Source organism: Gorilla gorilla, chromosome 1 (assembly GCF_029281585.2).
Source record: "Gorilla gorilla gorilla isolate KB3781 chromosome 1, NHGRI_mGorGor1-v2.1_pri, whole genome shotgun sequence".
Taxonomy (NCBI): domain Eukaryota; kingdom Metazoa; phylum Chordata; class Mammalia; order Primates; family Hominidae; genus Gorilla; species Gorilla gorilla.
The window spans coordinates 46,195,458-46,217,296 of NC_073224.2; the positions used below are offsets into that span (position 1 = coordinate 46,195,458).

At 42.4% G+C, this 21,839-nt stretch overlaps 1 protein-coding gene across 3 annotated transcripts in view; it reads right to left on the minus strand.

The window, feature by feature from the left end:
• Nucleotides 1-21,839, minus strand: part of HHAT (hedgehog acyltransferase) — a 346,077-nt gene that overhangs the window by 88,502 nt on the left and 235,736 nt on the right. For all 3 annotated transcript variants that reach the window (XM_031004964.3, XM_055378934.2, XM_063708819.1), the window contains one exon: nt 952-1,153. In XM_031004964.3, coding sequence (XP_030860824.2) covers nt 952-1,153 — 202 coding nt within the window. The remainder of the gene's footprint in view (nt 1-951; nt 1,154-21,839) is intronic.

A 21,839-nucleotide genomic window follows, 5' to 3' on the forward strand; every position in this document is an offset into this window, starting at 1 on the left:
ATTGCTACATCTTCAGAACTGATGATTTCCTACAAGATTGTAATATATCATATACCACATTCGCAAGATAAAAGCTATGCCTATAGTTTAAAATCACTTAAAATATATGTGTAAAGAGAAATGCTTAATTGATTTTCCAAATCATTTTCCTGTAAAGTTGAACTGCTTCTTAAAAACCTTAGCTGTTTTTTATACTACTATATACAACACCTATCAAGGATTTAAAATTCCAGTTATACTCAGTATTAGCAAGGTCATTCTTATGCACCATTGGTAGAAATACAAATTAGTGTACTTTTGTCTACAGGGCAGTTAAGAGTTAATAAGCAATATACATAATGAACATTAAAGATGAGAAAAACCTTGAACCTGGAAATTTCACTTATGAGAATTCATCCTGGTTATGATATTAATCTTAATACAGTTGATAGTTGCAAAAAATCTTTAGAATAATATGATTACTAATAATAGGAGACTAAAATAAATTATGGCATATCCACATAAGGGAATTCTATGTAGCCATTAAAAAGGGTGGTTAGGTATGGACTCAGTGACTTAAAAAGGTGGTCCCGATACAATCATCTCTCTGTAATAGCATTTGTTTTAATGTTATATACATATGTCTGTTTGTATATACACATGGAAAAAATTTAGAAGAATGGATCTTAACATGGTTTCTGTTGAGAGGTTATTTTCTTGTTTAAATGTTCTAATTTTTACATAATACATTTTTTATAGTTATATATACACACACACACCCATGCACAAACACACATATATGCACTACAGAAGCTTCTTTTCCAGCTGTCTTGCCTCTAGGCATATGGACTTTGAACCAACCTAGTAGAAAGGGCCCATAGTGGGGGCACGGAATCTGATGGCCCCATCCCTAATAAACCTGATCTGCCTAGTTCCACTGTCCCCTAACACAGGAGCAAGGATCCTGCTCACCAGACTGTCCTGGATGCAGGGAGTCTCCACCAGCCTCCAGACTCCATTCTCCACAGTGACTCCCAGCCAGTTGAGCGCTGCCCAGCACCAGAGGTAGTCGTAGCCGCCATGCCAGTAGCTCACAAATGCAAATGTCATCGCCGTGGAAAACAGTGTCCCCAGCAGGCCATGCTGGGACCCGCCCACTGGAATGTACACATACCTAGAGAAAGAAGAGGCTGTTAGGAGTCATACAGACGGCTGCCCTGCAACTCTATCTGCTCCCCAGCTTGACTCTCCTGTCACATACTGCTGTTCACATATGCAGATCCTTCCTCACTTCCAGGAGGCCAGATTCCTTGGATTCTCCATCCCACAAGGAGTTGGCGAAAACCCAAGCCTCAGCTCTGCAGGGTGTTAGGTTAAATGAACACACAGGCTCAAGAGCTCTCATTACTAGAGCAAAATAGCACTTACAAGAGGCAGGGCAAGAAGTCATGAATTTAGAGTTTCTGAAAGGGATGGGCCCAACCCTGGAAATCCAATCACAGAATGGCAGTTAAGCTTCTGGCTACATGAGGCCAGCAACCTTCAAGGCAGGTGATATGGTTTGGCTGTGACCCCACCCAAATCTCATCTTGAATTGTAGCTCCCATAATCCCCACGTGTCATGGGAGGGACCCAGTGTGAGGTAATTGAATCATGGGGGTGGGTTTTTCCTATGCTGTTCTTGTGATAGCGAATAAGTCTCACACAAGATCTGATGGTTGTATAAAGGGCAGTTCCACTGCACATGCTCTCTGGCCTGGCGCCATGTAAGATGTGCCTTTGCTTCTCCTTCACCTTCTGCCATGATTGTGAGGCCTCCCCAGCCATGTGGAACTGTGAATCCATTAAACTGTTTTTTCTTTATAAATTACCCAATCTTGGGTATTTCTTCATAGCAGTATGAAAATGGACTAATACAGCAAGTGTGGATTTTATAGCTCAAACTATCAAGTTTATGGTAAACTCATTATTTAAATGCAATTGGTAAGATCACGTTCCTAAACAGGCAGGAGCTGGGTGCAGCAGATGGGTGCCAGAGACGGTTCCCCAGCTTTCTAGGCAGGTTGCCCAGAAGCAGTCGTGAATTCACAATAAAGAAAAGGGCTCTGTGCTCACAGGGCAGCCAAAGTACCAGACAAAATGCATAGCTGTCCCCTGGGTATGTTCTCCGTTGCCGAGACAGCTGCCTGAGTACGTAGAGACAGTACTATGTTCTTCAATCAGTATTTTCCTGCTTGAGTTGGACAAAACTCACACCTTGAGCTGTTAGGACCTGGAAAGCTAGGAGCATACCCTTCTTGCAATAGCCTTTTTAAAAAGCCCATAGGCCTTTATTGCTGATCAGTGCTTCTTTGTCCAACCTTCCTCCAGGAGGGAAAATGAAAAAATCCTTTTCTGAATACACAGTATGTTCCAAGTACTAGACACTTACATGTACCACTTTGTTTGATTCTTTAAAGCACCATATGTATAGTTTATACCTACTGCCCCAGCATTTTAAACAATTTAGCATTTGTCCTGTTTATATATTAATTTGGGGGAGGAGATCAAACTCGTTTTTGAGGAGGAAATAAAATTTTCTGAGAGGAAATTGTTCTATTCAAAATGTTTTCAACAGGACTATTTTATTTTTAGAGATAGCATCTCTAGATGTTACCCAGGCAGGAGTAGAGTGGTGCAGTCATAGCTTACCACAACCTCAAACTCCTGAACTCAGATAATCCTCCCACTTTAGCCCCCCCAGGTAACTGGGACTATAGGCATGCACCACCACACCCAGCTAATTTAAAACTTTTTTTGTAGAGGTGATATAAAAGTTGCCTAGGCTGGTCTCGAACTCCTAGCCTCAAGTGATCCTCCTGCCTCAGCCTCCCAAAGTGCAAGGATTACAGGTATGAGTCACTATACCTGCTTAATAGAACAACTGTATAGGTAGGCAGGCTAAAAATAAAAACAACTTATCAGGCAATAAATCTTTTAAAAGACTATATGATAAAACTGTGCCACTGGACAAAGACTCTCCTTGACTAAACTTTAGTCAAGCTCCTCTAAGCTCTCTAGGCCTCAACCTTGGTGTCCATCTTTATTGTAGCAAGAATCCTGCTAAGTCAGTTTAGAACAAACCCCCCACCTGCAGTATCTGATCATGCTCCATCATCTGGCCAAATTCTTCATCACCTACTCTTGGTGTCTGATCACCCTGGCTGCCTTCAGGAGGAATCCTGTTAGGTCTGTTTAGCCAGAATCCCCCTATTTCCCAATGTTTCCTCTTAATATTCCACTCAATGACCCCCACCTTGCTCCTTGGCTATATCCCCCTTATCCAAGCTGTATTCAGAATTAAGCCCAGTTCTGGCTGGGTGCAGTGGCTCTTGCCTGTAATCCCAGCATTTTGAGAGGCTGAGGCGGGTGGATCACCTGAGGTCAGGAGTTCGAGACTAGCCTGGCTAACATGGCACAACCCTGTCTCGACCAAAAATACAAAAATCAGCCAGTCATGGTGGTGTGGGCCTGTAGTCCCAGCTACTTGGAAGGCTGAGGCAGAAGAATCATTTGAACCCGGGAGGAGGAGGTGGAGGTTGCAGTGAGCTGAAAACATGCCACTGCACTCCAGCCTGGGTGACAGAGCAAGACTCCGTCTCAAAAAAAAAAAAAAAAAAAAAAAAAAAAAAAAGAGTCCAGTTCCATACTGAGGTCTCTTTTCCCCTATTACAACAGTTCCCAAATAATTTTTTTTTACTGCTTCAACTACTACCTATCTCTGGTTTTTCTTTAACATCCTCCACTCTCAAATGTGCTCCAGTTTCCAGTTTAGATAATAAATTATTTGATCACCTTAGATAATCCCATTTAATGGGTGAGGAAACTGAGGTTGAGAAATTAATTTGCCCAAGGTACACAGCTGGGAAGGAGAAAGACGAAGATGCAAATCTGCATCTGTACAGCCAACTTACTGCTTCCATTACAACCCTGGGCTAATTTTTAAAGTCCTCTATATTTCACCCCAATCAGGAACAATTAAACTGGAAGGCATGTGAGAATGTAGCAGTTTCAGAAATAAGTAAAGCAAAGCCAATACTTTCCTTTGTGCAAAAACAGGACCATCTTGACAATCAAATTAGCAAATAGGCATCAAGCACTCACTACAGATTAACGGATATTCCACCTGCTGTTGAGCATGTCTTTAGGCCTTCAGGGAATTCCTGGCATTATGGGAAACAGACATGACTTTGTTCTTGCTATAAGGATGGGCAAACCTGCTTGTGAAACAATAGCAAACAATTCCCATCATTAAGCTATGTGACATGGTACAAAGTAGACCAGAAAGGTTCCAGAGTGCAGGGGAGAAGGGTGTGAGTGAAGACAGTGGGGCAAAGGAGGCTGAAGGGCGAAGGCTCTCATTCTGTCAAGGCCAAGAGGATGAGTTTTGCTAGGCAAAGAGAAGGTTGGGCACTAAGCCAAGGACACAAACGAGGGGTTGGATGACAAGTCAGAAAAGCCTGACAGCCCAGGGTACAGTAATCTTATCCGGTGTTCTGCTGCCCCCCAGAGGCTGCTTGGTCATTGGTGTAGAATACTCAGCAGAGGCAAAAAATGGGCCACAATTCGCTGCCTCCTACCTGCATAGAGGTAACCGCTGGCCCATCACGAGGCTGCCCCTAACTTTACATAACCAGTGTTGTATGTAAAAATAAAATAGGGTAATCAAACCTATTGCAAAAGGATGAAGAACGACTTCTCTTTAAGAAAACTGTACAGATGGCTGTTTTATAAAACAGATTATCAAATGCTCTCTTCACCCAAGAGAAGAGATTTTTTTTTTAAATTGTATCTCACTATATAAAAGTGAGCTGCAGCTGGGGACAGTGGCTCACGCCTGTAATCCCAGCACTTTGGGAGGCCGAGGCTGGGGGGTCACTTGAGGTCAGGAGTTCGAGACCAGCCTGGCCAACATGGTGAACCCTGTCTCTACTAAAAATACAAAAATTAGCCAGGCGTGGTGGTGCACACCTATAGTCTCAGCTACTCGGGAGGCTTAGCCTGGAGAATTGCTTGAACCTGGGAGGCGGAGGTTGCAGTAAGCACCACTGCCCTCCAGCCTGGGCAACAGAGTGAGACTCCATCACAAAAAAAAAAAAAAAAAAAAAATTAGCTGCACTGTATATGTCAGAAAACCATAGCACACAAACCTCTCATTCTCCACACCAATGGTACTTGATCTTAGATTCAACTCCAAGGAGGACATGTTTCAAGCTTGTGATCAGGAAGCATCTAGCCCCAAAATTACATGCCCAGCTATTTTGGGCATCTCCTGGAACCATGGCTGTTACTTTGCCTTCAAAATGACAGCCGACAAAAATCTCTGAAAATTCTTTTTATTCCAGAAATTCATATATGGCAGGTCTCCAAGGACATGAGGCTGTTTGTTTCAAACCAGAAGAGGGTATAGCTTCAAGACTGGAAGATAAAAATCCCTTCTTTATTCCTAATTTATAGAAGACAGTACGTGTGGTAAAAAGGAGAGCAAACAGGTTATTTTCTTTTACAAATTCTACCATCTTCTGTCAGTTCTACGATTAATAAAAACAGAAACATGTCTCTTTTTTTAGAAAAGCAATAGTATGAAACTGCTTACTAAGATTTGCTGCACAGTAAATTGATTTCCCAATGGAAGAAAGAAATCAGCACCACCTTCTCAGCAAAGCAAAACTAAAAAGATAGCTTCTCGTCAGTGACTATGTCAGGTTGAGTCTTCACGAAGCCTGCCTCTGCCTGGCCGGCTTCATGTGGTCACTGCTTACAGAAAATGCTGCAGCCACCTTCTTAATTTAAAAGCATCTCACTGAATCAATGCACCATAGCAAACCCCCAACTCGGGAGGAGGAATCTATATAAATAGTAGACAGTATTGATGACTTCTACCCTTTACCGAGTGCCCATGCACCAGGTGCTTTATGCATACTATTTCTAATCATTAAAACAACCCTCCAAGGAAATAACTAGGCCTATTTTATACAGGAGAGGCAAAATCTGCTCCTAGAATGTTGTGGTTCCAGAACCCCCAGGGCTGGGTGCTTTCGCTGATATATTTCTTGTTTAACCAAATCTTCAAAGCAGTCTCCACAGAAACATCCACTGATGTTTTATTAACTGAAAAATGTCCTTTCTAGGAAAGAATTCTTGCTCAAGAGAATAATGATTACAATTTACAAAGGGATTTGAGCCAGTGAGCTCTGTTAGCCACTGTTCAGTGTCAGAAGACAGGAGGTATAACTTCCGCTTTTGAACAGACTAAGTAGTTGCCCTCTGTCCCACAAGCAGAGATAACACCTGCTATCTCAACTCCCTGACATCCTGCAGACGTCTGCCTGTGTCAGAAGTGGGGCATAAAAAGTTGGTGGCTAGGGTGATGCTGAGTAGAGGTACACAAAGGGAGAAGAAAACATCTAGCTCCCTCATACCTACTATGAAAAACAACACAAATATATGCCCTACAGTGGGAGACAGGGGTGGTAACAATCCATGTGGTAAACGCATTAATCTTAAAATCGCAACACTTCTTTTTTCCAAGGACCTATACAATAGCTCCTTGGCTTGCTACATTATCACTTAACTCTATGACAGACTAATCCCAGACCCCAACAAGGTATGAAGATGAAGCACTAGACACTGACAGATGTGGCTTTTACTACTGTTTCCTGCACTGAGCCGAGGTGGGCTTGCTGGTTTCCTGTAATCACTTACCCATTCCTCGGCCGGCCTGGGGCAGGCAGTTGCTGACATCCTACTCTAGCTCCACCTTAACTTTCCACCCTTATTTCCCTTCTCCCCACTTGGCTCTGGTGACAAATCCTAAAATCCTGAATAAAAGAGGATTTGACAGCTCCGTGCCTTTGGTCATACCATTTTCACATCTAGAAGACACTGCTCCATCCTCCCTGATTTTCCAACACCTACTCAGTCTACAAAATCCAGTTGATTTTCCAACTCCAGGAAGTCTCTTTTGCATTTTCCAACTTGCAATTTAACCCAGGAACCTACTGTGTGTACTGTCTATTCCACTGATTGAACAGCTTTTTACCAAAATGTGTCTATTATGGGTGTCATTTTAACTCAATTGTAAGATTCATTCAGACAGCACTAGATATGTGATGTGTGTATGTGTATGCGTGTGTATGTTACGCAGCTACTAGTCAACAGTACTTATATACGTAACATAATTTCCATTTACTGCTGATAGCCTCGAATAGCTTTTAAACTTGTTAAAAATTGTCACCATTGTCATGGACCCATTATAAGCAACAGAAATGAAAGGATGATTGATTATAAGGTCATGTACCAGGTACTGGGAGACTTTGGGAGACACCTATTCCTAAAGAATACAGACCATTGAAAGATGCTGAAGTTTCTCCACACTTTGTAATCCTAATTACCCTACTAAAGTCAAAAGTATGTGTCACCATACCTCTGGAACTACTCCAACCCTAAGAGATTTACCACCCAAAGTAAAAGTACTAGTCCTTTAAAGAACAGAGCCTTTAGTGGCTAGGAAAGGCAAGACTTTTGTCCATGTTACACTGGTGGTGAGGTGACCTCACCTTGGCTCCATCTGGGCCCTGAGACCAGCCCCTGCTCAGGTTTCTCTACAGAGCTGGCTGTGCTGTCTTGAGCCCAACTCTCATGGGCAGTAGCTCCCCTGACCGAACCCTGGCTCTAGCTTTGGCCTTGGCCCACATTTTAGTGTTCTTTCTCATAGCCAGTGATGACCCTCCAGCCAAATCTCCATCTTCTAGGTAGTTCTCAGAAGGGAAGCTACATATCTACTTATAAAAAGTTTTCACAATCTACCCATCTGACAAAGGTCTAATATCCAGAATTTACAAGGAACTTAAATGTATTTATAAGAAAAAAACAAATAATCCCATCAAAAAGTGGGAAAAGGATATGAACAGACACTTCTCAAAAGAAGACATTTATGTGACCAATAAACATATGAAAGAAAGCTCAACATCACTCAGCATCAGAGAAATGCAAATCAAAACCACAGTGAGATACCATCTCACACCAGTCAGAATGGTGATTATTAAAAAGTCAGGAAACAATAGATGCTGATGAGGCTGTGGAGAAAGAGGAATGCTTTCACACTATTGGTGGGAATGTAAATTAGTTCAACCATTGTGGAAGACAGTATGGCAATTCTTCGAGGATCTAGAACCAGAAATACCATTTGACCCAGCAATTCCATTACTGGGTATGTAACCAAAGGAATATAAATCATTCTACTATAAAGACACATGCACACATATGTTTTTTGCAGCACTATTCACAATAGCAAAGACTTGGAACCAACCCAAATGCCCATCAATGATAGACTGGATGAAGAAAATGTGTGGAATACTATGCAGACATATAAAGGAATGAGATCATGCCCTTTGCAGGGACATGGATGAAGCTGGAAACCATCATCCTCAGCAAACTAACACAGGAACAGAAAACCAAACACCGCATGTTCTCACTCATAAGTGGGAATTGAACAATGAGACACGTGGACACAGAGAGGGGCACAACACATACCAGGGTCTGCTGGGGGGTGGGGGGTGGGGGGAGGGAACTTAGAGGACAGGTCAATAGGTGCAGCAAACCACCATGGCACACGTATACCTATGTAACAAACCTGCACGTTCTGTACACGTATCCCCCTTTTTTTTTAAAGAAAGAAAAAAAAGTTTTCAAAGGAAGATGTACACAAAAAGGAATATAATTTGCTTTTAATATCTTTCTGTCCAGTAGAGATAATAACAGCATTTTAATAAGTAATAACCAGCAGTTGGTTAATGGGCAACCGCAGGCTTTGTCATCCTCCATAAGGCTAAGAGGAGTCTATTTTCAAAGCAGGGAAAATATTTTGAGCTGGGCTAATTCTCAGCTCCTTTACTAAAAGATGCTGTACATAAGCTTCATATGCAATTCTGAAAATTATCTATTAAACATTCTATGCCCTCTTTGGCAACAGAACATTGTAGGGTTTATAAAATAGAAATTAAATTCAAGCTATATTTAGCCTACACTTCAACTTCTAGGTAAATGTAATTAGATGCCAACATTTAAAAAAATAATCTTTCTTTTCGCTCCATAAAGCTGGTAGGTAGTTCAGTGAGTTGAAGTACTGTGCTGATGAACCGAAGCTTGTAGCTTCCATCTTAGAGAAAGATTCAACCACACCTTCATAGTTCAAAACCCAAACTCTGGCTTCACAAAAGCTCTCTTTCTCACAGAAAGAGAGGCTGAGAGAGTCTGAATGGCTCAGTCCAAGCACATTTGCCGCTAGAAAACAGCCCAAGCAGCAACAGTGGCGAAGTGTGGGACAAGAAAGAGCGCAGTACTTGAGAGCTAGAAGATGTGACCTTGGCCCTGCTCTGCCACTCACCAACTTCTGTAACCTCGAACTTGTCAAGTAAACCTGCTCAGCTTAAGTATACATACTTAGTATGCACTAGCAGCACTAAAACCTTCTTTGAGTATGAGTTGCTGTGAAGATCAGATGAGACAATATATAGACTCTGGAGATTTTTTTTAAATCATGGCAAGAACACAGTATGAAATCTACACTGCTAACAATTGTTTAAGTATATAATACAGTATCGTTAACTATAGGCACAATGCTAGCCAGTGGATCTCTAGAAATTCTTCATCTTGCATAACTAATATTTTATACCCATTGATTAGCAAGACCCCCTTCCTCTCACCCCCAGCACCTGGCAACCACCATTCTATTATTCGCTTCTATGAGTTTGACTATTTTTTAACCTTTAAGTTTAGGGGTACATGTGCTGGTTGTTATATAGGTAAACTCATGTCACAGGGGTTTGTTATACAGATAATTTCATCACCTATGTATTAAGCCTAGTATCCATTAGTTATTTTTCCTGATTCTCTCCCTCCTCCCACCCTCCATCTCCGGTGTCTGTCATTCCCCTCTGTGTGTCCATGTGTCCTTATCTTTTAGCTCCCACTTATAAGTGAGAACATGCAGTGTGTGGTTTTCTGTTTCTGCTAAAGATAATGGCCTCCAGCTCCATCCATGTTCTTGCAAAGGACATGATCTCATTGTTTTCCATGGCTGCGCAGTATTCCATGGTGGATATGTACCACATTTTCTTTATCCAATCTGCCATTGATGGGCTTTTAGGTTGATTCCATGTCTTTGCTATTGTGAATAGTGCTACAGTAAACATCTACATACATGTGGAGTTTGACTATTTTTAGATCCCTCATATAAGTGAAATCATACAGTATTTCTCTTTCTGTTATGGGCTTATTTCGCCTTCATAGCCTTATGTATATAACTGGAATCATACAGTATTTGTCCTTCTGTTACAGGCTTATCTCACTGAATAGAATATTCTCCATGTTCATTCACGATGTTGCAACTGGCAGGAATTTCTTCTTTTTTGAGGCTGAATAATATTACATTGTATGTATATACCACATTTTCTTTATCAATTCATATATCAATAGATATTTAGGTTATTTCTGTATCTTGGCTGTTGTGAATAATGCTGAAATGAATATGGAAGTATAGATATCTCTTCTAGATACTGATTTCAATTATTTTGTATACTCAGAAGTGTGATCACTGAATCACATAGTAGTAGCTCTTTTTTATTTTTTTAAGGAATCTCCATACTGTTTTCCATAGTGGCTGTACCAACAATGTACAAGAGTTCTATTTTTCCACATCCTCACCAACATCTGTTATCTTTTTTTTCTAGAAAATAATAGCCATCCTAACACATATGAAGTGATATCTCATTGTGATTTTGATTTTCATTTCCATGATGACTGGTGATATTGAGCATCTTTTCACATATATCTTGAAACATACAACCTACCAAGAATGAATCAGGAAAATCTAAACAGACTAATAACAAAGAGAATGAATCAGTAATTAAAAACCTCACAACAAAGAAAAGTCCAGGACCTGATGTCTTCACTGGTGGATTCTACCAAAAATTTAAAGAAAAAGTAACACCAATCCTTCTCCAACTCGTCAAAAGAACTGAAGAAAAAGAACACTTCCAAACTCATTTTATGAGGCCATGATTACCCTATACCAAAGCCAGACAAAGACATCATTAAAAAATTACAGGCCAACTGGGCACAGTGGCTCACATCTGTAATCCCAGAACTTTGAGAGGCTGAGGCAGGCAGATCACATGGGGTCAGGAGTTCAAGACCAGCCTGGCCAACATGGTGAAACCCTGTCTCGACTAAAAATACAAAAATTAGCCCAGCGTGGTGGTGCATGCCTGTAATCCCACTGTTTGTAAGACTGAGACAGGAGAATTGCTTGAACTCAGGAGGCAAGGTTGCAGTGAGCTGAGATTGCACTACTGTACTCCAGCCTGGGTGACAGAGTGAGACTCCATCTCAAAAAAAAAAAAAAAAAAAATCCTACAGGCCAATATCCCTGATGCACATAGATGCAAGAATACTCAACAAAATACTAGCAAACCAAATTCAACAGTACGTTGAAAGAATCGTTCATCATGTTTAACTGGGATCTACCCCTAAGGTGCAAGGATGTCTCAACTTACACAAATCAATTAGCATGATACATCACATTAACAGAATGAAGGACAAAAGCCTTGGTTATCATCTTAACACATGGAGAAAAAGCATTTGGCAAAATTAAACTTTTATGATAAAAACTCCCAACACACTAGGTACGGAATAAATTTATTTCAATACAATAAAGTCCATATATGACAAGCCACAGCTAACATGTTTGACATTGAAAAACTGAAAGTCTTTTTGCTAAGATCAGAAACAAGCAAGAATGCCCACTCTCACCACATCTTTTCAACATAGTATTGGAAATACTAGCCAGAGTAATCAGACAAGAAAAATAAATAAAAGGCATATGAATTGGAAAGGAAGAAATAACATTATGTCTGTTTACAGACGACATGGTCTTATAAGTAAAAAACCCTAAAGACTGCAAAAAAAAACCCGTTAAACAAATTCAGTAAAATTGGAGGATACAAAAGTAACATAAAAATCAGTTGCTTTCCTGTAAACAATAAATGATCCAAAAAGAAAATTAAGAAAAAATATCATTTTTTAAAAGAACAAAAAAAAGAATAAAATAGAATGACAAAGAATAAAATACTTAGGAATAAATTTAGCCAAGAAGGCCAAAGATTTGTACATTGAAAACCATAAAACATTGATGAAAGAAAGTAAACACACAAAAAAGGAAAGATATGCTGTGCCCATGGATAGTGCTTTGGAGATTTTAACACTGCATACACATGAAAGGTTTATACTTACTAATAATGGGCCAGCAGCAGCATACTTCATTCAAGGAAAATCACGTTAAGTGTTCTTTTTTTCTTTTTTTTTTAAATGTTATTATTATTATACTTTAAGTTTTAGGGTACATGTGCACAACGTGCAGGCTTGTTACATATGTAAACATATGCCATGTTGGTGTGCTGCACCCATTAACTCGTCATTTAGCATTAGGTATATCTCCTAATGCTATCCCTCCCCCCTCCCCCCACCCCACAACAGTCCCCGGTGTGTGATGTTCCCCTTCCTGTGTCCATGTGTTCTCATTATGTTAAGTGTTCTTAACACGCGCACACACACACCCCAAAGGGGTACAGGGAAACTTTTGGAGGTGATGGATATGCTTATTACTTTATGTTGATGGTTTCATGGGTGCACGCAAATGTCCAAACTCATCAAATTGTACACATTAATATGTGCAGTTTTTGTGTATCAGTTACACTCCAATAAAGCTGGGGTTTTAAAAAGCCATTATCATAATGAGTAGCATTCCTATATCTTTCATCAGCATTTGAAGACACCAAGAACACTGAACTGCTTTCTCAGGGATGTTCTTTACTTAAAACCATTAGTCCTAAAAATGTCACCATCAGATCCAGGTCACTTAGTGCTAAGGGGTCAAAGCTATGGATTCAACACCCACATATACCTGTTGATTATGCTTAATTCAGATGACAGCCAGCTGTTCTCCACACACCTAACACTGGCTGCAGAGAAGCCTACAGAGGGCATGTGGGTGTGTCAGGGTAAGGCAGTACCTACTACACTTCTGTCTATCTCCAACATTTTGCCATCAAATAACTGTCACCCTTCCCCTCAGGTTCCCCCTTTATCTGCCAAGTAGAAAAGTCACCTGACCAAATCCTTTTCTTATAATGAGTTACTGCAGTAACTAACTGTCTAAAGAAAGTCCTTATACAGGTTTACACATTTTATCAGTTTAAGTGATCTAATGATGTCCTGGAAGATCGAAGTCCTGATGACACATGTGTCTTTGTGGTATTACAATCTTCACACCAGAGACTGCAAACAAACAAGCAAAGCAAAGCACCAAAAGCACTTTTTAAGACGTCATGCATCAAAACTAGCTCTCAGTCACAAACAGGGACACGCCAAGGCCCAGGGGAGGTGTACACCAGAAAGGGGTATGTACTGTTTCCCTCCCTGGGGTTTCTAACCCTCTTCTTCTGCTTGAGAGCACATTGAAGCCTCAGCATCCCCAGGGCTCCCAGGCCCAGGTCTATTCTGGGTTATAAATAAACACCACATAAAACAGATTCTTTGGAGGTTTGAGCAAAGGAGACAGAGTGGGAATTTACACTCTTTAGTGCTGCAGAGCTGAGTCTAATTGCTAATAAAAAGGTCCTTGAAGCCTCAGTTTAATAACCAAGATTTTCTGGCTGCCTGCCTGTCTTCCCACCTTTCTCCCAAGACGATGCTAAAAGCATTTATAAGCTTCCCTAGGCCAGAGGAAAAGGTGGGGGCAGGGTAGGGGGTACTAAAAGCCAGAAGTAAAGGGGCAAATAAGGATGTCCATATGATGAAGGGATGCATGATTTCTCCCACCACAGAGTTAGGAGGAGAAGAGGTAGGGGAAAGAGCCCACTGTCGCTTGCCCCTAAGGCATTTCCCAACCTTTGCTCCATCAGCAGATCCCAAATCCAGGGATCAAAATTACCACCATCCTGGACATACACCTCCTCTAATCAGCATGTGAACTATGGGTTTCTCCTGGATGTTTCCTTTCCATCCCTGCCTCTCACTCACATCCTATTCAGTGCCACTCCTGCCGGTCCTAATCTTCAAACTCATTTATCATGGCTGTTAGGAAAATGTTCACTATAAAATAAACTTGTACAACTTAAAGGTTACTGTGCTGGTACAACGCCTTGGAGTCTCTAGAAGAAAGTGCTCTGAGGACAAGTGCAATAAAGAAATGCCTAGCTGGTTCCCGAAGCATTTCATCCCTCATCTGGGTTTGTGGTGTAATGCTTTTGTGGCAGCAAAAGCATGGAGAGGGCCTCAGAGGCCAGGCCCATGGCCCTTGGCCCTGATAGGTGTATATTCTAGGTTTTCAAAGCAACCCAGTACTGCACACACAAAGTCTGGTCGGTTGGTCAGTCAGCAAAAACAAAAATCAACAGCTGACGAGGGTAATATAAAGGAAAAGAAAAGGCAAGTTCTTTGTTGTCAGGAAGTATTTAGTCTAATAAGGGTGGGCAAGTCCCTACCTTCAGGGGGTCCCACTTGCAGTGGATTCCCATTGTGTTATGGCCTAAATTAAACCCATCAGTTTGGCTTCTTCGACGTCATTCTCCAGCTGCCTCTTATGCCACTAATTTCGTCTTATCAGTCTCCAAAATAGATTCTCCACCCCAGTCATTAACTTCATTCCTGCCCAAACCTGGGCCTTGTAATCATGCCATCCCATCCCCCAACCACAGAAGGCTCCTGGCCAGTCTTTTCCAACATTTGATCTTTCAAAATGGGTTTAACATTCACTTCCAGGAAAATTTCCCCAGCCAATCTCACCCTTTGATTCTTTACCTCTTTAAGATTCATGCATTCATCTCAATCTAGATGATCTCTTTCAACTTGCTGATAAGCTGCTCTTTAGTACTTCCGAGCTACCTCACCAGGCCTGACAGCATGCAGGATTCCTCACCTTACATCAATATCTGCAACACAGAATTATAACATTTCCCTTCTTACTCCACCAGAGTCTAATTTAGACTCCAAATTCACGAGGATGCTCAATAAATCCTGGCGAATTTCCTTTGTCTCCTGCTCTTTCCTTCATCCCTCTCATTTCCCTGATTCATCTCTTTTGCCTCTTCTTTTGACTGTCACTCCCTGTAAACAAAAGACGATTCTCCAGCTAGAAACTGTGGCTTCATAAGTAAGTGTCATTGTTTATGTCTGCTGCCACTGTGTTCTCCTCTAAAGTGCTGTGGGGTTTGGAGGGAATATTTACAAAGTCAGACTAAATCACAGATACCAACAGGAGATACCCTGAGCAAAAGGGACAGCTGGCGGGGACTGATGGGGGGACACATGCCAATGCCAACCTCTCCAAGAAAGCTGCTGGAACTACCGAAAGAAAAGGGAGATTTAACCACAAAGCAAAACTCCAGGGTTACATGTTTTTAAAATTAAAGTACTCAAGTTGTGATATTTAACATATGTGACCTTACCTTTAAAAGCCTCAAATAAAACCATGGCTGGGCCTGTCAGTATCTGATATCTGCGAGGGGATGGGGTCCAGGAGGCCAACGAGAGTTGGCCTTTGCTGGATTACTTGGGTTAACCTTCCCGACAATACCTCTTCCTTAGCCAGGCACATCACTTCAATTCCAGTGTGTTCAAGGGTCACAAAAAGAGTAACGTGGGGTCAGGACCCTTGAAAAGCACCTTAGAGCACAAAGCAGGGCAGAGCAGATGTAGGGATGAGTGAGTCAGGGTCACAGATTTCAGTGGCAGTCACTTTCCTGGTTTTTGATTTACAACTGGGAACAGCTCAAGGGCTAGGAAAGAACCAGGGAATGAGGCCTCTCGAAAGGTCTATAAAGGTCTCAGAACATTTGGGACATAAGCATAAATGCTCTTGAAGAGTTACAAAATATCACAGTAGTGTACTGTTTGCTACTGGTTTCTATCAAAGCAGAGGGGATCTGTCTTCCCTAATTGGATTTCAGAACACAGAGCTCCTGAAATATTAGCTTATGCTTTTGAGTTCCCCATTTTCCCTACCCCTCTGCTGCCATGAAGTTAACTCTGGTCTTTTAACCAAAATTAAAACGCACAGGCAACTGCAAAATGCACAGGGGAGAGTTTGAGTGGGGGGGTCTCACTCTGTTGCCCAAGCTGGAATGTACTGGTGCAATCATGGCTCACTACAGCCTCAAACTCTTGGGCTCAAGGGATCCTCCCACCCCAGCCTTCTGAGTAGCTGGGACTGCGAGTACACACCACCATGCCCGGCTACATTTCTTTTTTTATATTTTAGAAACCAGGTCTCACTATGTTGCCCAGGCTGGTTTCAAACTCCTGGCCTCAAGCAATCCTCCCACCTTGGCCTCCCAAGTCACTGGGATTACAGGCATGAGCCACAAAACCCAGCCCAAGGAGGTTACTTGTAGGAAGCCTGAGATGAATCTTGACTCAAGGTAACAAACTATTTCCTAGTAGCACATTTCTATTGTATCCTGGGCTTTCTTAAATACACACTGGAAATGAAAATGGTCATCTAAGGTGGCCACAGGTGGGTTTCAATACCCAGAAAGGGATAAAAGTGGGAGAAAATGCCAGCACGTATTATATGGGTACCCCTCACAAAACACTGACACTCAAGATTGTCTTCAGGGGGAAGGAAAATAAAGGTCTTTGAAACTGATGTGATTTTCAAAAAATAATCAAAGTGGAATGACTGCTGGTGGTAATGAGGAGGCTGCTCCCTCTCCGGACTGAAATCCGCACTCTGACAAATCAGCTTTGACAGAACAGTTTCAACTGCCTCTCATTTACCATAATTATGATTCACGATCCCTATCAGAGACGGCACCTTTTAAAGTTTGGCACTGGAAGGGAAAACTGATAATGCTTGAGCTTGGGCATGAATGACAATAAATCTGCAGTAGCCAACACAGCCGTGCCAGTGTAACATTTACGGAAACAAAGCAAGACCATCATCCCATGCTCAGGAAACAATGGGCCGGTAAGCATTTTTCTCTTAATGCAGTCAGGGCTGCGGGAATGATGATGCTTATTTGAAAAATCCCATGGTAATTGAGTAAACTCTTGAGTGCACATTAGAGATTAATATTTTAAGAGCTGGCATTTTACAGATAGAGGCAGTCTAAGGATGACATTAAATGTGTGTCACACAAGGCAGAGTCTTCTGTAGATTAAAAATGCTTCTGTTCATGCAATAAAGTCATAAGAAATCCAAAGATGTCAGCTGTAGATCTGGATATTAACATAGTGATCCAGGCTAGGAAACAGCCACTTCCCAAGGGTTGGGGAAAGAAGTGCACCGTACTGATGGCATTTCACTTGCTTGGAAGGCTCCCTCTCAAGTGGAGTCAAGATGAGAAAAGAAGTTTCATGGCTCGGAGAGTACTGAGCTTGACTTTACCTTACCCCTGAGAAAGGCAGGCAGAGAAGATGAGTTATTAGTCACTCCCCAGTATAGGCAGCTAATGTTGCTGCAGAGAGAAGCCAGGTCCTGAGTGTGGGGATACAGAGAAGCAGCTGGGTCCAAATGAAAGATGTGCTGTTCCAAGCTCTTCCCACCCACACCATGATCCTGCCTTCCAAGACCATGACAGGAGAAATTGCAGGCAAGGGGCAGCTGCCAAGCAAAGCCATTTCATGGAGCCAAAGAACAAAGAGATGCCCTCCAAGCGCCCGCATGCCTGTAGAGCCTCATTTACCCAGGCTGCATGTGTTGACTTGAATCTAACGGCCAGTAACCAAATCAGCAGGTCTGGGTCTCCAACATCATTAGCTTTCCTGACAAGAAAGGGAAAGGCATGGAGGAGATGCTATGTATCTGGTTCATGCCCAAAGACAAGGTGAAGGGCAGAAGTAGCTGATCCAGAGCTCGCCATCTTTGCCTTAGGTAGCACAGATCAGACAGTTTATTTTCAGAGGTTAAGAAGCAGACCCTTTTTCAATTCGATGGCCGAGGCCAGGAGATTGGGAGAGCCTCCTTCAAGAACATTCCCTATTTACCTAAATGAGAAGGCCAGGAGAGAAGGCTGACTGTCCATGCTGCAAAGCACGGGGGTTAAGGTAAAGCTGTGGGCTTTAACACTTACCCCTCTTATGGGGTAAGAATGGGCTGGACTGATCAGGGCAACCAAGCTACTCTTCAGAGTTCACCTGTGGGGCCAACATTCCTAGCCCATCTAGTTAGCACCACTTTCCTGCTGCGTCACCTTATGACTTGACAGCACTGCCTTAAGTGACTTCTCCTGCAGCTCAGTCACTTCAAATCACACTATTATAGCTCCTCAGTGAGGAGCCTGCTTGGAGAATGAAAAGTCTCTATGTTAGAATGTATGCCAAGGGTGACCCCCAACTTTCATCAGCGCAAAGGTCTTTTTAGCCTGATGCCTATCCTTCTGCTCCACTCCACACGCACTCCTGGGTGGTGGGTCTGTGGCTCGCTGTCTTCCTCAGCAGCACCAGCCCCTGGGCACATGGCTGCCTCTGGCACAGCTGCAGAGTCCTCCGTGTTCCTTCCAGCATCTCTCACACCCTCCAGGAGTCCCTAGTTCCCAGGGGCTACACTGTACATTGTCATGCGCAACACCACTCTTAAAGCTTGCACCAGGGTCTCTGCTGAGCCTCACAGGGCTGCACAGCTCTCTAGAGGACCCTCATCCAAAGTCCCCTTGGGAGTAAGACATCTCCCAGGATCATGGTCTGGGCAGGGCATGGGACTTGGCAAAGGACCGAGCCCCCTCCCATGGCTCTGGATGAGCTCAAATACTTCCTAGGGGTGTAATTCCAGAGCAGAATGTGGGCTAGAGATCATTACTCCCTTCTCACAGTGCTAAGGTAAAATGTCTCCCTTTCAGGGTGCAAGTTTCTAGGAACAAAGCACATAAACTCTAATGGTGGCTCAGGGTTCCACCTATATAACCTGGTATCACATAAACTGTATAGTGACTGTCCACTGGAATCAAACCAAGCCTCTCTTGGCTCCCCAATCATTTTTGTGTGTATTTGTGTTTGTGAAAGGAATGTGCCTATAAAAAATAGGCTGAGTACCAACTACAGGCTAGGCATAGGAATAATATAAAGAGGGATTGAAACATCTGTGCTTGCCTGGGGCAGACAGTCTAGAGGTATGTTAAACATCTAAAGGTACAGTTAAAAAAAAACAAATTGAAGCAGAATGAAATAAATGCAGCCTGGAGCTACAGGCAACTTGCATGTGCTGGGGGATGAAGGGGTTGATTCTGAGGGGTGGCTCCCAGGGACAGGTTCATAGAGAAAGCCACATCTGAGATAAAGAAGTGGATATACAAAGCAGGAGATGGTTTGAATTTTGTCTCTACTGGCTACCTGACATCAATCCCAATGTATCGCTAATATCACTGACAAGCTCTTGCAAAGTCAGTGTCAGAGGTAAATGATTATCCTTGCCTTCCTGAATCAAGGAAAAAAATCCTAAAAGTTGACAAATTTAAAAAATGTAATTGTACATTACAATGGAAAATCCAAAAGGTAGACTACAAAAAGACTTGTAGGTACATTATAAAGAAATGAAATGAGCCTTTCTCAATGAGTGGAAAACACAAACTCAGATTCTGCTGCTATATGCTTTTTTTTTTTTTTTTTCGAGACAGACTCTGGCTCTGTCACCCGAGCTAGAGTGCAGTGGCACAATCTCGGCTTACTGCAACCTCCGCCTCCTGGGTTCAAGCGATTCTCTTGCCTCAGCCTCCTGAGTCGCTGGGGTTACAGGTGCCCGCCACTGCACCCGGCTAATTTTTGTATTTTTAGTAGAGATGGGGTTTTGCCATGTTGGCCAGGCTGGTCTCAAACTCCTGACCTCAGGTGATCTGCCCGCCTCGGCCTCCCAAAGTGATGGGATTACAGGCATGAGCCATCGTGCCCGGCCTCTGCTGCTATACTTCTGACACCTCATGTATGGGGGTTTTCTCCCACATACCAAGCAAGCAAGCAATTCTGGAGTGACATGAGCTAGGTGTCCTCTAACTCACTTTAATTCTGATACTATCTACCTGGAGATAGGGTCAGATCACACAGGTTGGGGACTTGTCCCCCACAAAACTGAGTCCCACTTCTGATGCCAATCACAGGCCCCAAGTTGTTTTACCTGTGCTTTTGACCAACTGGGGCAGGAGCATAGGGTCTGGAGGTCAGGAAAATAAGGCTGATTCATGCTGACTTCCTAGAACTAAATCAAATGGAAACACTTCAGCTATGACAGGAAATAGCCTCTCCATTTGCACAGGGCCTACACTGAGTAAATGACTTTGTAACTTTACTTGATCCTGTTCATTTACATAGAGCATAAGCCAAGTAACCAATGGAAACCTCTAGAGGGTATTTAAACCCCAGAAAATTCTCTTAATGGGGCTCTTGAGCCCCTATGCTTGGGTCTGTTCCTACCCCGTAGAGGATACTTTCATTTTCAATAAATCTCAGCTTTTGTTGCTTCATTCTTTCCTTGCTTTGTGCATTTTGCCCAATTCTTTGTTCAAAATGCCAACAACCTGGACACCCTCCATCGGTAACATAACCAGCCATAAATTGAGGCTCCCACGACCCTCCCTCCTTGGGTTTGATTAATTTGCTAGAGCAGCTCATAGGACTCAGGGAAACTTACTTACATCTACCCTAAATTGTTATTACAAAGATTATCACAAAAGATAGAGATGAAGAGATGCATAAAGCGAAATATGGTGGAAGGGGCTCAGAACTTACATGCCCTCCCCGGGTGTACCACCCTCCAAGAGCCTTCACATGTTTAGCTATCTGGAAGTTCATCATTACTCTGTCCTTTTGGACTTCTATGGAGACTTCATTATGTAGGAATGATTGATTAAATAATTGGTGATCAGCTTAACCTTCAGCCACTCTCCCATTCCCTGAGGTTGAGGGATGGGGCTGAAAGTCCCATCTGTCTCATCAGGCATTGGTCTTTCTAGTGATGAGCCTCATCCTGAAGCTACTAAGGGGCTGCCAGCCACCAGTCAACTCCTTAACATTCAAAAAGACACATAACTTTAGAGATTCTAAGGATTTTAGGAGTTGTATGTCAGGAAACTGGGAGGAAGATCAAATATATATTTCATAATTTCACACTTAACAAGTTACCTGAGAACCAAGGGCACCCAGCTATAAAATCTGGATGTTAGTTGTCCCCCAAGAATGAGGCTAGCTCAGCAAGCAGGTCCCGGGGTATAAGCAAGGCTCTCTCTCCATCTCTATAACCCTAACAGCTGTGACCTATGCTGGGCCACAGCATCTCCATCTAGGACATAAATTTGTAATCTATGCCCAGCTCACCTCATAGGATTGTACATGATGATCTAAAAAGGCAAAGGGGATGGAAAGGAATGGAGAAATAATGTAAAACAAATGATCACTATACTGACAGTATATAAACAATAGTGTATTAGGGACAATACTGATAATCAGAAAAGGATTTCCATTGAGTTAAATATTTTGATAAATAAAGAAAAGAGATAAATAAAGACTTCTCACTGTGAACCAGGTACTGCGCTGAACATTTTACAGGTATTACTCAATTTATGAAACTACTCTGGGAAATTTCCACCTCCCTTAATTTCCAGATGAGGAAAATAAAGCTCAGAGAGGTTACTTACTTCCCTACCTGAGGAACTGGTCAGTTTGTCCCATGTTGCATCAAAGAGCAGAACTTTTCATCCACCAGTGAAAATTACAGTGATGCATGTTCTCTTTGATCTGAAATGTCTAAGAGTAAGAAAGCTACACAGCTAATG